This window comes from Triturus cristatus, chromosome 3_1, assembly GCF_964204655.1.
Source record: "Triturus cristatus chromosome 3_1, aTriCri1.1, whole genome shotgun sequence".
NCBI classification, from domain to species: Eukaryota; Metazoa; Chordata; class Amphibia; order Caudata; family Salamandridae; genus Triturus; species Triturus cristatus.
This window is the reverse complement of record NC_140583.1, coordinates 666,983,102-666,996,425: the sequence shown is the minus strand read 5'-3', so window position 1 is coordinate 666,996,425 and position 13,324 is coordinate 666,983,102. Positions and strand designations below refer to the sequence as shown.

The 13,324-nt window shown below is 48.6% G+C and overlaps 1 protein-coding gene across 3 annotated transcripts in view; it reads right to left on the bottom strand.

The window, feature by feature from the left end:
• Window positions 1-13,324, bottom strand: part of CFAP161 (cilia and flagella associated protein 161) — a 197,201-nt gene that overhangs the window by 148,749 nt on the left and 35,128 nt on the right. For all 3 annotated transcript variants that reach the window (XM_085646375.1, XM_085646376.1, XM_085646377.1), the window contains one exon: window positions 1,422-1,521. In XM_085646375.1, the coding sequence (XP_085502501.1) occupies window positions 1,422-1,511 (90 nt within the window). In that variant the 5' untranslated portion in view covers window positions 1,512-1,521. The remainder of the gene's footprint in view (window positions 1-1,421; window positions 1,522-13,324) is intronic.

Genomic DNA, 13,324 nt, shown 5'->3' with positions numbered 1-13,324 from the left:
AAAAGGGCATACTAAACTAGATATAAGGTGTTCTCCAACCACATACTATACTAGAACCAAGGTGTTGTGCATGTGGAGGATTGACAACCATCTCTGCCCTAGGGATTCTTGAAAGAGGGGTAGCCTGCTACATACAATTTTGGATTTCCCGAGAGCCCAATAGTACTGGGGTAAAATGGGTACCAGAATTATGGCAGTGATAGATTACTTGTGATGCTTACCCAGCAACAGGTGACCCTAGGTATCTCGGGAGAACAGTCTCTCGATCATTACCTACTCCTCTTCTGTAATGTGGCCCTAATGGATGCACAACAGGATTTGATTAAATATCAAGGGAGAGGAGCGCTCCCAACCATACAGGAATGGGTGGGGAAAAATACAGATTGGTACATGAGGACGTGCACACAAGTTTGAAAAAATATGGGGCCCATGGAGAAAAGCTGAAGTCATGGCATCCTAAAGAGAGACATAAGGGTAGGAGGACTTGAGCAAGGAAGGGATCGAGGTGTCATTGGGCTTATGGAAAAGAGCTGTATATATGTATTATGTCAACCTATGCAAAGATAAGCCGTTTGATTACAACCTTTCACAGGTGAATTGGAAAAATGGTGAAGATAGCCCTGACAACAAGCTATTTATTTTTCATTTATTTGAAGCTCCATGGACACCTTCAAACACAGTCACCAGGGTGCCCACTGTCATGTAGCCAGCAGGAAGCATCCAAGGCAGAGGTGGCCCAGCCATTGGCCCTGTTCAGCAAGTTTCTCCAGTGGCCATGATTGAAGGCACCCATGGACCTTCCATGGCTTCCTTCCCTTGAGTTCTCTAATTAGCCGACTGGCAATGATGGTCACTGATCACCCTAGGTCTTGCGGGGACTCTAGATGTGCATAGATATTTCCTTCCTACGTTATATATATGGTGCTGCCCATTTATATTGCTGTTGATGAGCACAGTACACAGTAGTGCTAGTGGTTACCACAGATGGTTTGCAGCAGTGGTGTGTGCCTGCCTGTTACACTACTGATCGTGTGTATAGTCTTCAATTGACCTTTAAAGTAATTTTATATTGATATTAGGCTCACAGTGTGCACGCTGATAGGCCCAGTACTTCTGAACAGAGCTTCCTCACTGTAAGTCTAAAACGAAAACAATTAATGCGGTTTGTTTAACCCCGATTAAAATAAAATATATATGTAAAGGCCATCATAACCTATAGGTAACCTGGTCCTCATCATATTGCAGCCACAATACAGTTCAAACATATTGCATTCCAGTTACAGCAATGGTAATCTTCTACAGATGAAGGGTGTTAAAAGCACACAATGCCCTGTACTCATCCCCTTGTTTTGCTGTGATGCTTAAATGTGCTCCATCATTCCTACTAAGTATCGCTGTTTCATAACTCTACTTTGACTTACCTCTTCCCATGACATGTCTTCATTCCAGTTGCCCACTTTGACCGTCCGCTGATAGGTCCCAATGCTCAGATTTGGCTCCAAGTGCTGCATGCTTGAAATTCTGTGGATTATAAGCAGATGTTAAATTCATGGGTATAGCAAATGGTAGATAGGAGCGCTGTGGGTGCAGCAATGCTTAGGTTTAACAGACAACTAAAGTATTGTTTTTTTTTCCTTAGCTAGACAGCTTTTGGACAAGGCCCGAATGATTAGTAGCCCCAGATCTGTGGATACCTCTTCTCAGTGCTGGACTTTCAGGCAGCTTCTGCCCAGAGCTGAGGAGTAACAAGAGAGCTATGTCTGTTGACCTCTGTTTTGAGCTGTTGATCAACAGGCAGTCGTTCTGTGGTCAACATTTGGAAGCTAGGGCCAGAATATGTGTCATTTGACATGACCGATGCATCTTTCTTCCGTGCTGTGAAGTTTCCGGCAGCCATGAGCTGGGAACCTGCTCCCTGAGCTGCTGCGGTCTGTAGGCAGTCCTCTCAGTAATCATAGCCTGGAGATCTTTGTGTTAGGCTGTGGAGTATCAGACAGACATGGACTTGGGATCTTCATTCTCAGCTGCAGAGTTTCAAACAACACGTGGCCTGGGGATCTTTGCTGGCAGCTGTAGAGTATCAGGAGACCATGTCCCGGGCGTCGTTTCTTTCTGCTGCAGTGTATCAAGCAGACGTGGCCTGGGGATCTTTGCTTTCAGCTGCAGAGTACAAGGCAGTCATTGTCTGGGGATCTTTACCGGCGGCTTTAGTGAGCCAGGCCACCCTCGACTTGAAGCTTTGCTCTCAGCTGCAGAGTATTAGATAGTCATGGCCAAGGAAACTTTGTTGTCAGCTGCAGAGTATTAGACATGTTCTAGGGATCTCTACTCTTGCTGCTGCAGAGTATCAGACAGACATCGCGGGAAGTTCTTTGCTGACAGCTTCAGAGTATCAGGCAGACATGATCTAGGGATCTTTGCGCTCGTTGATGCAGAGTATCAGGCAGACAAGGTCTAGAGATCTTTAGTCTCTCTACTGCATAATATCAGGCAGACACGGCGTGGGGATCTTCAGAGTCCCTACTGCAGAGTATCAGGCAGACACGGACTGGGGATTGTAGGAAGGTGGATATCTGACTATGGTTACCCCCAACTTTTTGCCTAGTGTCTAGCTGGTTTTTCGACTTAGTTGGCCTGAGATCCTGCCATTCAGGGTCTCAGGCTGTCTGCTCTCTCTGTAAAATGGACTCCATGTACCCTAGGTACATACCCAATTGGTAAGGATCACCTTATTGGACCCTGTATAGTGTACCCTAGGTACCCAGGGCATAGGTGTACCCTAGGCCTCCCAGGGGCTGCAGCATGTATTATGCCACCCCTGGTCTGGCCTTCCAATCAGACACAACTGGCTGATCACTCAGCTGGGGCAAGGTCGTGTAATCACCCCTTGCTTAGGTGTAGTATTCCTATACCTACCTTATATATAGACACATGTGTACCTATCAGTCACTCCTATGGCAGGCCTTAACAATCCTGGAGGCAGAGTGCTTGGTAACATGTGAGATGGTGCTCTAGCATGAGCTGAGCCTGTCTGCAGCTTTCGGAACCATGTCCTTATAGCTGTTCTATGATATAGCCTACCATATACTCTTAAAGTGCCTTATAATCTTAAACGGTTATGGTAACTATGGTTGGGCTGTATCAAAACATGTCGTGTAAGGTGTCTAACACTTTGGAATAATACCCCCATACCATTTCTGGTGATGAGGATATTATTCCCCCCTTCTAGAGGGAGAGACATGTTAAAATCCTACTTTGCTGTGTAACCTCTGACCAAAGCCTCAGCATCACAAAATGGATGCTGCTGCCACAGACACAAGTCTGACCTCCTGCTGCTGGGAGTGATCCCAGCCAGGGAGGCCTGGACAATAGGTTTCCTGCTTGGGGAGGTGCTAGCACCTCCCCAGACAGCCTTTAGTGTATTGGGGCAGGGTGGGCTGAAAGGAATGAGACATGCCTGGGGCACACAAGGTGTTCCTTGCATAGTCCAGTTCAAACCGGCGCTGGGGCACTCCAGCCCCAGCTCTGGCGCGAAACTGGACAAAGGGAAGTGGGTGTAACCACCCCCTCCCAGGTCCCACCCATAAGGCGTGACCTAGCAGGTATCCCAGCCCCCCAGATTAGTATAAGAGTGGGAGTTGGGCCTCAAGACTTTAGATTATCCTGAACCTGCAAAACTGAACAGAAACTCTGGACCTTCGACATTCGACGAAAGAAGAAGACTGAAGAATCTCCCTTGTAGCCAAGGAGTGGCTACCCTGTGCAAACAGGCACCATGAAGAGACTACCCTTTGCTTTGTGAAACGTTCGACGAGGAACCGACTGCAGAGCCCGACCAGAGCCTTGATTTCCAGACTTCTCCGACCCTCATCCACATCTGCAGCAGAGCTGAGATCCGTGGAGGCGACGAGCGACGTGGGACCGGCTACCTGGGAAAAGTGGCTAGTAACTTACAGCGCAGCTTCTGAGGTACCCTCGAAGTTGTGCACTGGGGATTGAGAAGCCCCAACCCCAAGCACCATCTGCACCGAAGACCAGCCCCCCACACTCCACGAGTCCTGCGTGGGGCCCTTCAGCATTTTCCTGCTTGCCGCGTCTGTCCGGTTGCTTGCCCGCTGGCTAGTGGCCTTTGTGACGACGCTCCCTGAAATCTTCTGCGCTGGTTTGGCTCCTCCAGACTGGCTCCCGCTTCTCTGCAAAGAAGAAGCACCCCAGACCTTCCTGGTCTGCACCAGAAGCAAGTCCTTTGTTCCTCGTGGGTTCCGCTTGCCAAGGCTTGGTGAGTCCTAGTCCAACTTCGACGCCGCCGACAGCAAGAGCCTTCGTGGGACAGCTCGCCTCCTGGTCCTGGTCATCCTCGACGCTTCCTGGTCCTCCTGGCTGCAGCGACAAGCTTCACCTTCACCTGCAACTCTTCACGACATCGCCTGGTTCCTTCCTGGTTCCACGTGGTCACTGGCTAGTGACCTTGACTCTGTCCCCTCTGCTTGCAGGTTTCTTCTCTTCTTGATCCCAGCCTTGGGATCCACCGGACACTCTCCCCTGACTGCCTGTCAGCATCTTTCTTCAGGCATCCATAGGAGTCGACGACGAAAACGACGCATCTTCACCCCTATGCACCCGCAGCCTGTGGGCTAGGTAACTTGGGTACTCCGGTGCTCATCAGGATAGTGACTATCCTAGTGTCTAGTTTTCAAGTCTCGACTTCCTAGCTACTCCGGAAGTGTCCTAAATCTATCTATTTCTAAACTGTAACATTGCTATTGACTTTTACGCATTACGCGTGAGTGTTTCCACTCTGCACACGAATCCCGTGGGCCTCCCACTTCCTAACTAACGCTAGTGTAGTGTAGCCCCAGCGATTCCCTAGGCCTAGGCCTATTCTATTTCCGTGACAGTGGTTCTTATACCACTTATTTAGTATATGGTTTGCGTGGCCCCTAGGGCCTAACTGTATTACTTACCTGTGTGACTTACTGTATGCATTAATAAGACTGTGTTGTACTTACCTCTAAACTCATAAAGAGTGCTGAGGGTTTGCTTAGAATAAATACACTTTATTTTATATATATATCTGTTGTGGTGTCCTTTCATTTGGTATTCAAGGGATTATATATGGTATCACAGCTGGCTTCACATGCCATTCAGAGTTTAGCCTAAGACTGCTCTTGTCCATGCTACCACTAGGATAGCTGGTCTATAAGGTTGACTTTACAACCAATCACCATAAGGGTATTTGGACTGATATAAGGTGTACACTATAACTAGTGACATCATACACCAGGCCAACTTCTCACATTGGTGAGCAGCGGTTGGGATCTGAGCTTGCTGTTGTAATACCATTGTAATCTTGAGATACTAAATTGAAAGATCACACAGATATTGTCTAGGTACATATAACATAGTTTGTAATACTTAAGTCCTACTGGACTTAGTGGTTGTAGGTTGAAGGGAGTAACACACCCTGACTACAACCACTAGAGAGGTTTCGTAGATACAACTAGTGTAGGTAGGTGCACACACCACACCCTCACTAGATCATGCCTCTGGGAGGAGATCAAGTAGATGCTCTCCCAGGAGGGTCAGGTCTGCAGAAGACCCCCTCTAGGTATGATACCTTAACATTCCAGGAGATGAGACAATTGTGTACCTCCAGAGGAATAAAACAGGGTGCAAACCCTACCCTCCTTCAGTTAAGACAACTCCTAGAGGAGTATGATGCTCAGAGGGCATCTCAGGCAGGTGCCCTAGGCACAGAGGAGGGTCTACCCACCACAGAGGAGTCAGATGGGGCTTCAGATGGGGAGGTAGACAGCCAGAGCCAAGTAAGGAGACTTAGCCAGGCTAACTTAAGTTTACATGGGAGTTTGCATGGGGTCCCCCCATACAGACCCACAAGTAGGCATTCACAGAGAAGCAGGAGGGACAGATCCCCTTCAAGGGAATCCATCCACTCCCATGTCTCTAGCATCTCTAATGCTTCCTCTCACAGGGGAATGACTTCACCTGAGAGAAAGGAGCATAAAGCCAGAATGAGGGAAGCTAATCTGAGGATTCAGAGGGAAGAAATTGCCCTTGCCAAATAGAAGCTTGCTCTGGCTAGAGAACAAAAGTTAAGTGGGTTAGAACCCACTGGTGGCAGCAACATTCCTAGAGATAGGGATAGGTCTTATGACCATAGAAACCTAAGCAAGATAGTCCCCCCATATCAGAATGGGGATGACATCCACAAATGGATGACTGCTTTGGAGAGGGCCTGCAAAGTACAGCAGGTTCCCCAGAGTCAGTGGGCAGCTATCTTGTGGCTCTCCTTTTCTGACAAAGGTAGAGACAAGCTCCTCACAGTCAGTGATGAGGATGCAAACAATTACAAAGTCCTGAAGAGTGCTCTGATAGATGGGTTTGGCTTAACCACTGAGAAATATAGGTTGTTGTTCAGGGACACCCAGAAGACACAGACACAGGACTGGTCTGATTTTGTGGATTGTGCCACTAAGGCTTTGGAAGGTTGGTTAAATGGCAGCAAGGTGCAGGACTATACAGGATTGTACAACTTGATTATGAGGGAGCAGATCCTTAGTAATTGTCAGAACCAGCTTCTCCATCAACACCTGGTAGACTCAGATTTGACCTCTCCCCAAGAATTGGGAAAGAGGGCAGATAAATGGGTCAGGACCAGGATTAGGCCTAAAAATCAGGGTGGTGACCAAAAGAAAGATACCACCAAGCCTCAAGAGAAGGGTGGGGATAAAGCAAAAGAGAAATCTTCCTCAGGGCCCCAAAACTCCACACAGGGTGGTGGGAGTGCCCCCAAAAATTTGGTTAGGTTTTCTTGGGGAACACAGGGGGATCCTGGCTTAGCCAATTCCCCTGCAGCAGCTACTCTTGTCTGTGATGGTGGCATGGGGTTTGCCAACTTCACTGCCTGTCCCAACACTTTGGGTAGGTACAGACAGGAACCCTACATCAATGGTAGAAAAGCTGAGGCCTACAGAGACACTGGAGCTAGCATCACTATGGTGGCCCATAGGCTAGTTCCCTCTGAGCAGCTTTTGCCTGGTTTCTCATACCAGGTAACTAACATTGATGGCAAACAGAACAGTCATCCCATGGCAGAGGTATGTCTCAGCTGGGGAGGTGTCACTGGCCCTAAAAGGGTGGCAGTGTCTCCAACCTTGCCTGTGGACTGCTTGCTGGGGAATGACTTAGAACTCTCAGCTTGGGCTGGAGTTGAACAAGACACCCATTCTAAAATGGTAGGCCTTTCCAAAAAGGGTAGTGGGGTTGTGCCAGTCACAACCCCTGTCCAAGTAGCTTTCCTCCCTGAAAAGGTTGGAAGGGCAGTGGTAGCCACAGCCCAGGCACAGACAGACTTCCCTGTAGAAATTGGCAGAGCTGTGACAGTCACAGCTCAAACACAAACTGAGTGCCTTCCTGAAAAGGTTGGCAAGGCTGTAATGGTCTCAGCCCACACTCAGACTGATATAGGTGTAGTGAAGCCTGAAACTATGGATCACTCCACACAAACAGAGAGTAGTGGGGAGGAAGAAAAGTCTCCCTCTCCCCAGACATTAGGAAGAGGTCAGCCTCCTCAGGGATCTGACCTCACCCCTTGTGAAGGTACTGCCCCAGAGGTAGCCAGGCCTGGCCTGGCAGAGCCTCTGATGTCAGTGGCCCCTTCCAAGGTGGGACCCAGTCTGGTGCAGGTAGCCTGCCTCTCTCTACCCTGCCTCAGTCAGCCCAGGGCTGCAGAGGTCAGGGAGGCCAGTGGACCCCAAGAGGGCCCCTGTCCACAAGAACCCCCCCTTCAAAAGAATGAGGATTGCCTGGTTAGTTGCCCTAGCCAGGTGATGGGTAAAAACATTCCTGAGGGATCCCCTTCACAGGTAGTTAGGGACCTCCCCCAGAGGGATTCTGCTGGGCACAGGCAAACATGGGACCTTAGGGCCCCAAACCTGACCTGTCCCTCCAGTAAGCCCACAAAAGGGACCCAGCCTCCAGCTTTAGGTAGCCAGAGGCTGGCCCTGAGAGCACAGTGCAACTCAGTTAGAGAAAGAAAGGCACCCAGGGTGGAGGATGATTGGAGGAAGCTGAGGCCTCACTTTGAGGACACTCACTTCAGTACTCCATCTCAACACCAGCCTTTTACTTTGCAAAGACACACCAAAGGTAGAGATTCCCTATGGTGGAGACCCTATGATATCTTTAGGATGAGGGATTGCTTAGTGGACCATGAGACAGGGGGTAACCATGCCAGTGCTGGTTCTTCCTTATATGGCCACTCAGGCAATAGAGGCTTACCTTGTAATGGCCAGCCTTATCTCCTTTCGTTTGGGGGGGGTTGTGTAGGAAGGTGGATATCTGACTATGGTTACCCCCAACTTTTTGCCTAGTGTCTAGCTGGTTTTTCGACTTAGTTGGCCTGAGATCCTGCCATTCAGGGTCTCAGGCTGTCTGCTCTCTCTGTAAAATGGACTCCATGTACCCTAGGTACATACCCAATTGGTAAGGATCACCTTATTGGACCCTGTATAGTGTACCCTAGGTACCCAGGGCATAGGTGTACCCTAGGCCTCCCAGGGGCTGCAGCATGTATTATGCCACCCCTGGTCTGGCCTTCCAATCAGACACAACTGGCTGATCACTCAGCTGGGGCAAGGTCGTGTAATCACCCCTTGCTTAGGTGTAGTATTCCTATACCTACCTTATATATAGACACATGTGTACCTATCAGTCACTCCTATGGCAGGCCTTAACAATCCTGGAGGCAGAGTGCTTGGTAACATGTGAGATGGTGCTCTAGCATGAGCTGAGCCTGTCTGCAGCTTTCGGAACCATGTCCTTATAGCTGTTCTATGATATAGCCTACCATATACTCTTAAAGTGCCTTATAATCTTAAACGGTTATGGTAACTATGGTTGGGCTGTATCAAAACATGTCGTGTAAGGTGTCTAACACTTTGGAATAATACCCCCATACCATTTCTGGTGATGAGGATATTATTCCCCCCTTCTAGAGGGAGAGACATGTTAAAATCCTACTTTGCTGTGTAACCTCTGACCAAAGCCTCAGCATCACAAAATGGATGCTGCTGCCACAGACACAAGTCTGACCTCCTGCTGCTGGGAGTGATCCCAGCCAGGGAGGCCTGGACAATAGGTTTCCTGCTTGGGGAGGTGCTAGCACCTCCCCAGACAGCCTTTAGTGTATTGGGGCAGGGTGGGCTGAAAGGAATGAGACATGCCTGGGGCACACAAGGTGTTCCTTGCATAGTCCAGTTCAAACCGGCGCTGGGGCACTCCAGCCCCAGCTCTGGCGCGAAACTGGACAAAGGGAAGTGGGTGTAACCACCCCCTCCCAGGTCCCACCCATAAGGCGTGACCTAGCAGGTATCCCAGCCCCCCAGATTAGTATAAGAGTGGGAGTTGGGCCTCAAGACTTTAGATTATCCTGAACCTGCAAAACTGAACAGAAACTCTGGACCTTCGACATTCGACGAAAGAAGAAGACTGAAGAATCTCCCTTGTAGCCAAGGAGTGGCTACCCTGTGCAAACAGGCACCATCAAGAGACTACCCTTTGCTTTGTGAAACGTTCGACGAGGAACCGACTGCAGAGCCCGACCAGAGCCTTGATTTCCAGACTTCTCCGACCCTCATCCACATCTGCAGCAGAGCTGAGATCCGTGGAGGCGACGAGCGACGTGGGACCGGCTACCTGGGTAAAGTGGCTAGTAACTTACAGCGCAGCTTCTGAGGTACCCTCGAAGTTGTGCACCGGGGATTGAGAAGCCCCAACCCCAAGCACCATCTGCACCGAAGACCAGCCCCCCACACTCCACGAGTCCTGCGTGGGGCCCTTCAGCATTTTCCTGCTTGCCGCGTCTGTCCGGTTGCTTGCCCGCTGGCTAGTGACCTTTGTGACGACGCTCCCTGAAATCTTCTGCGCTGGTTTGGCTCCTCCAGACTGGCTCCCGCTTCTCTGCAAAGAAGAAGCACCCCAGACCTTCCTGGTCTGCACCAGAAGCAAGTCCTTTGTTCCTCGTGGGTTCCGCTTGCCAAGGCTTGGTGAGTCCTAGTCCAACTTCGACGCCGCCGACAGCAAGAGCCTTCGTGGGACAGCTCGCCTCCTGGTCCTGGTCGTCCTCGACGCTTCCTGGTCCTCCTGGCTGCAGCGACAAGCTTCACCTTCACCTGCAACTCTTCACGACATCGCCTGGTTCCTTCCTGGTTCCACGTGGTCACTGGCTAGTGACCTTGACTCTGTCCCCTCTGCTTGCAGGTTTCTTCTCTTCTTGATCCCAGCCTTGGGATCCACCGGACACTCTCCCCTGACTGCCTGTCAGCATCTTTCTTCAGGCATCCATAGGAGTCGACGACGAAAACGACGCATCTTCACCCCTATGCACCCGCAGCCTGTGGGCTAGGTAACTTGGGTACTCCGGTGCTCATCAGGATAGTGACTATCCTAGTGTCTAGTTTTCAAGTCTCGACTTCCTAGCTACTCCGGAAGTGTCCTAAATCTATCTATTTCTAAACTGTAACATTGCTATTGACTTTTACGCATTACGCGTGAGTGTTTCCACTCTGCACACGAATCCCGTGGGCCTCCCACTTCCTAACTAACGCTAGTGTAGTGTAGCCCCAGCGATTCCCTAGGCCTAGGCCTATTCTATTTCCGTGACAGTGGTTCTTATACCACTTATTTAGTATATGGTTTGCGTGGCCCCTAGGGCCTAACTGTATTACTTACCTGTGTGACTTACTGTATGCATTAATAAGACTGTGTTGTACTTACCTCTAAACTCATAAAGAGTGCTGAGGGTTTGCTTAGAATAAATACACTTTATTTTATATATATATCTGTTGTGGTGTCCTTTCATTTGGTATTCAAGGGATTATATATGGTATCACAGCTGGCTTCACATGCCATTCAGAGTTTAGCCTAAGACTGCTCTTGTCCATGCTACCACTAGGATAGCTGGTCTATAAGGTTGACTTTACAACCAATCACCATAAGGGTATTTGGACTGATATAAGGTGTACACTATAACTAGTGACATCATACACCAGGCCAACTTCTCACAGGGATCTTAAGTCTCTCTACTGCAGAATATCAGGCAGACACAGCGTGGGGATCTTAAGTCTCTCTACAACAGAGTATCAGGCAGACATGGTCCGGGGGACATCAGTCTCCCTACTGCAGACTATCAGGCAAACACAGCCTGGGGATCTTCAGTCTCTCCACTGCAGAGTATCAGACAGACATGGCAGGTGGTTCTTTACTGACAGCTGCAGGGCAACAGGTAGACGTGATCTAGGGATCTTTACTCTAATTGCTGCACAGTATCAGGCAGACACGGTGTGGAGATCTTCTGTCTCTCTACTGCAGAGTATCAGGAAGATATGCCCTGGGAATCTTTAGTCTCTCTACGGTATAGTATCAGGCAGACACGGCTGGGGGATCTTTAGTCTCTCTACTGCAGAGTATCAGGAACACATGGCCAGGGGCTCTTTAGTTTCTCTACGACCGAGTATCAGGCAGACAAGGACGGGGGATCATTAGTCTCTCTACTGCAGGGCATCAGGCAGACGTGATCTAGGTATCTTTACTCTAGTTGCTGCAGAGTATCAGGTAGACAGTGTGGAGATCTTTAGTCTCTATAATGCAGAGTATTAGGAAGATATGGCCTGGTAATCTTTAGTCTCTCTACGGCAGAGTATCAAGCAGACACGGCCGGGGGATCTTTAGTCCCTCTACTGCAGAGTATCAGGAAGACATTGCCGGGGAATCTTTAGTCTCTCTACGGCAGAGTATCAGACAGACATGGCCGGGGTATCTTTAGTCTTTCTATTGATGAGTATCAGGAAGACATGGCCTGGGGATCTTTATTCTCTCTACTGCCGAGTATCAGGCAGACACGGCTCGGGGATCTTCTGTCTCTCTACTGCACTATCAGGACGACATGGCCTGGGAATCTTTTGCCTCTACTGCAGAGTATCAGGCAGACACAGCCTGGGGATCTTCAGCAGGGACGGCTCCTCCGCTAAGGCGGAGAAGCGTCACCCCACTGCTTTGCAGCAGTGTAAATAAATGAAAAATAAAATTATAACTCGATGTTATCATTTTATTTTTTCCTGCTGCAGACTTGGCAGGCGGGCTGCTCTGCTCAGGGAGCATGGGAGGAGTAGTGGGCATTCTGTAAAGTGCACATGATTGTTTGGCCAGCCGTCTTGGGCCGTCAAAACAGTCATGCGTACTTTGCATGTTCTCTACACAGGCTGAATTACAGCCTGGATGGAGAACATGCCCAGGCTTCCAGTTCCCGTCTGAGCGTCGAACCACCGAGCTCAGACTAATCACAAAGCTGCATTGCAGGAGAGCCTGGGAGCTTCCTGTTTCTGCCAACGTGGAGGAAAGACGCGGCGATAAGGAGTGTGAGTATCAGGCAGACATGATTTAGGGATTTTTACTCTTGCTGCTGCAGAGTATCAGGCAGACATGGCCTGGGGTTCTTTAGTCTCTCTACTGCATATTATCAGGCAGACAAGGTCTGGGGGTCTTCTGTCAATTCAATTCAATTTCATATTTATTCGATTTACACAGGGTGTATCATGAAAGAGTACATAAAAACAACAGTTCATTAGTAAACACATATAGTACAATAAGAATAAAGATACTAAAAAGACAGGTCACACTTTAGCAAACCACAGATATCGACTTTCTTCTCGTTTGCGTTGCTCAAAGAAACCTTGCAAGAACTAAGTATAAGAATGCCGGCCTGCAATGTTTACAATTTAAAAATGTCAATAAAGGTATAATAAGACGTCTTCTCAGGTCTGTATAGAATTAACAAAAGAACACTATATGTTGATTGTTTAGACACATTATCACAGGGGCAAGGCAGTAAAACATTGGACCAATAATTAACAGTTGGGAAACTTATCAGGTGGTGGAATATATTTAGCCTAAAACGCCTTAAAACAAATCTGTTCTGGGCATTAAAAACATTAAAAAGGTACAGTTGCATTGAGAACGTGGTCAAGACCATTTGGTTGTGTTGCACAGTTGGTTTGGCCAATTCCACACACAATTTCAAGTCCTCCTCGAAATGGTTGTCAATGATTCAGGTTGATCATAAAATTCTGGGTGACCAATGTCAAAGCAAAATTTCTTGATAAACTTTAACCAAGAAATGTATAAAGCAAGCTCTGAGTCACAACAGTCGTTTACTTTGGCACGGTTCAAGTCCATATAGTCCGAGGTCCATATTTTTTGGCCAAACAGGACTGGCTGATTCTTGACCAAATCTATTAAGTAATTT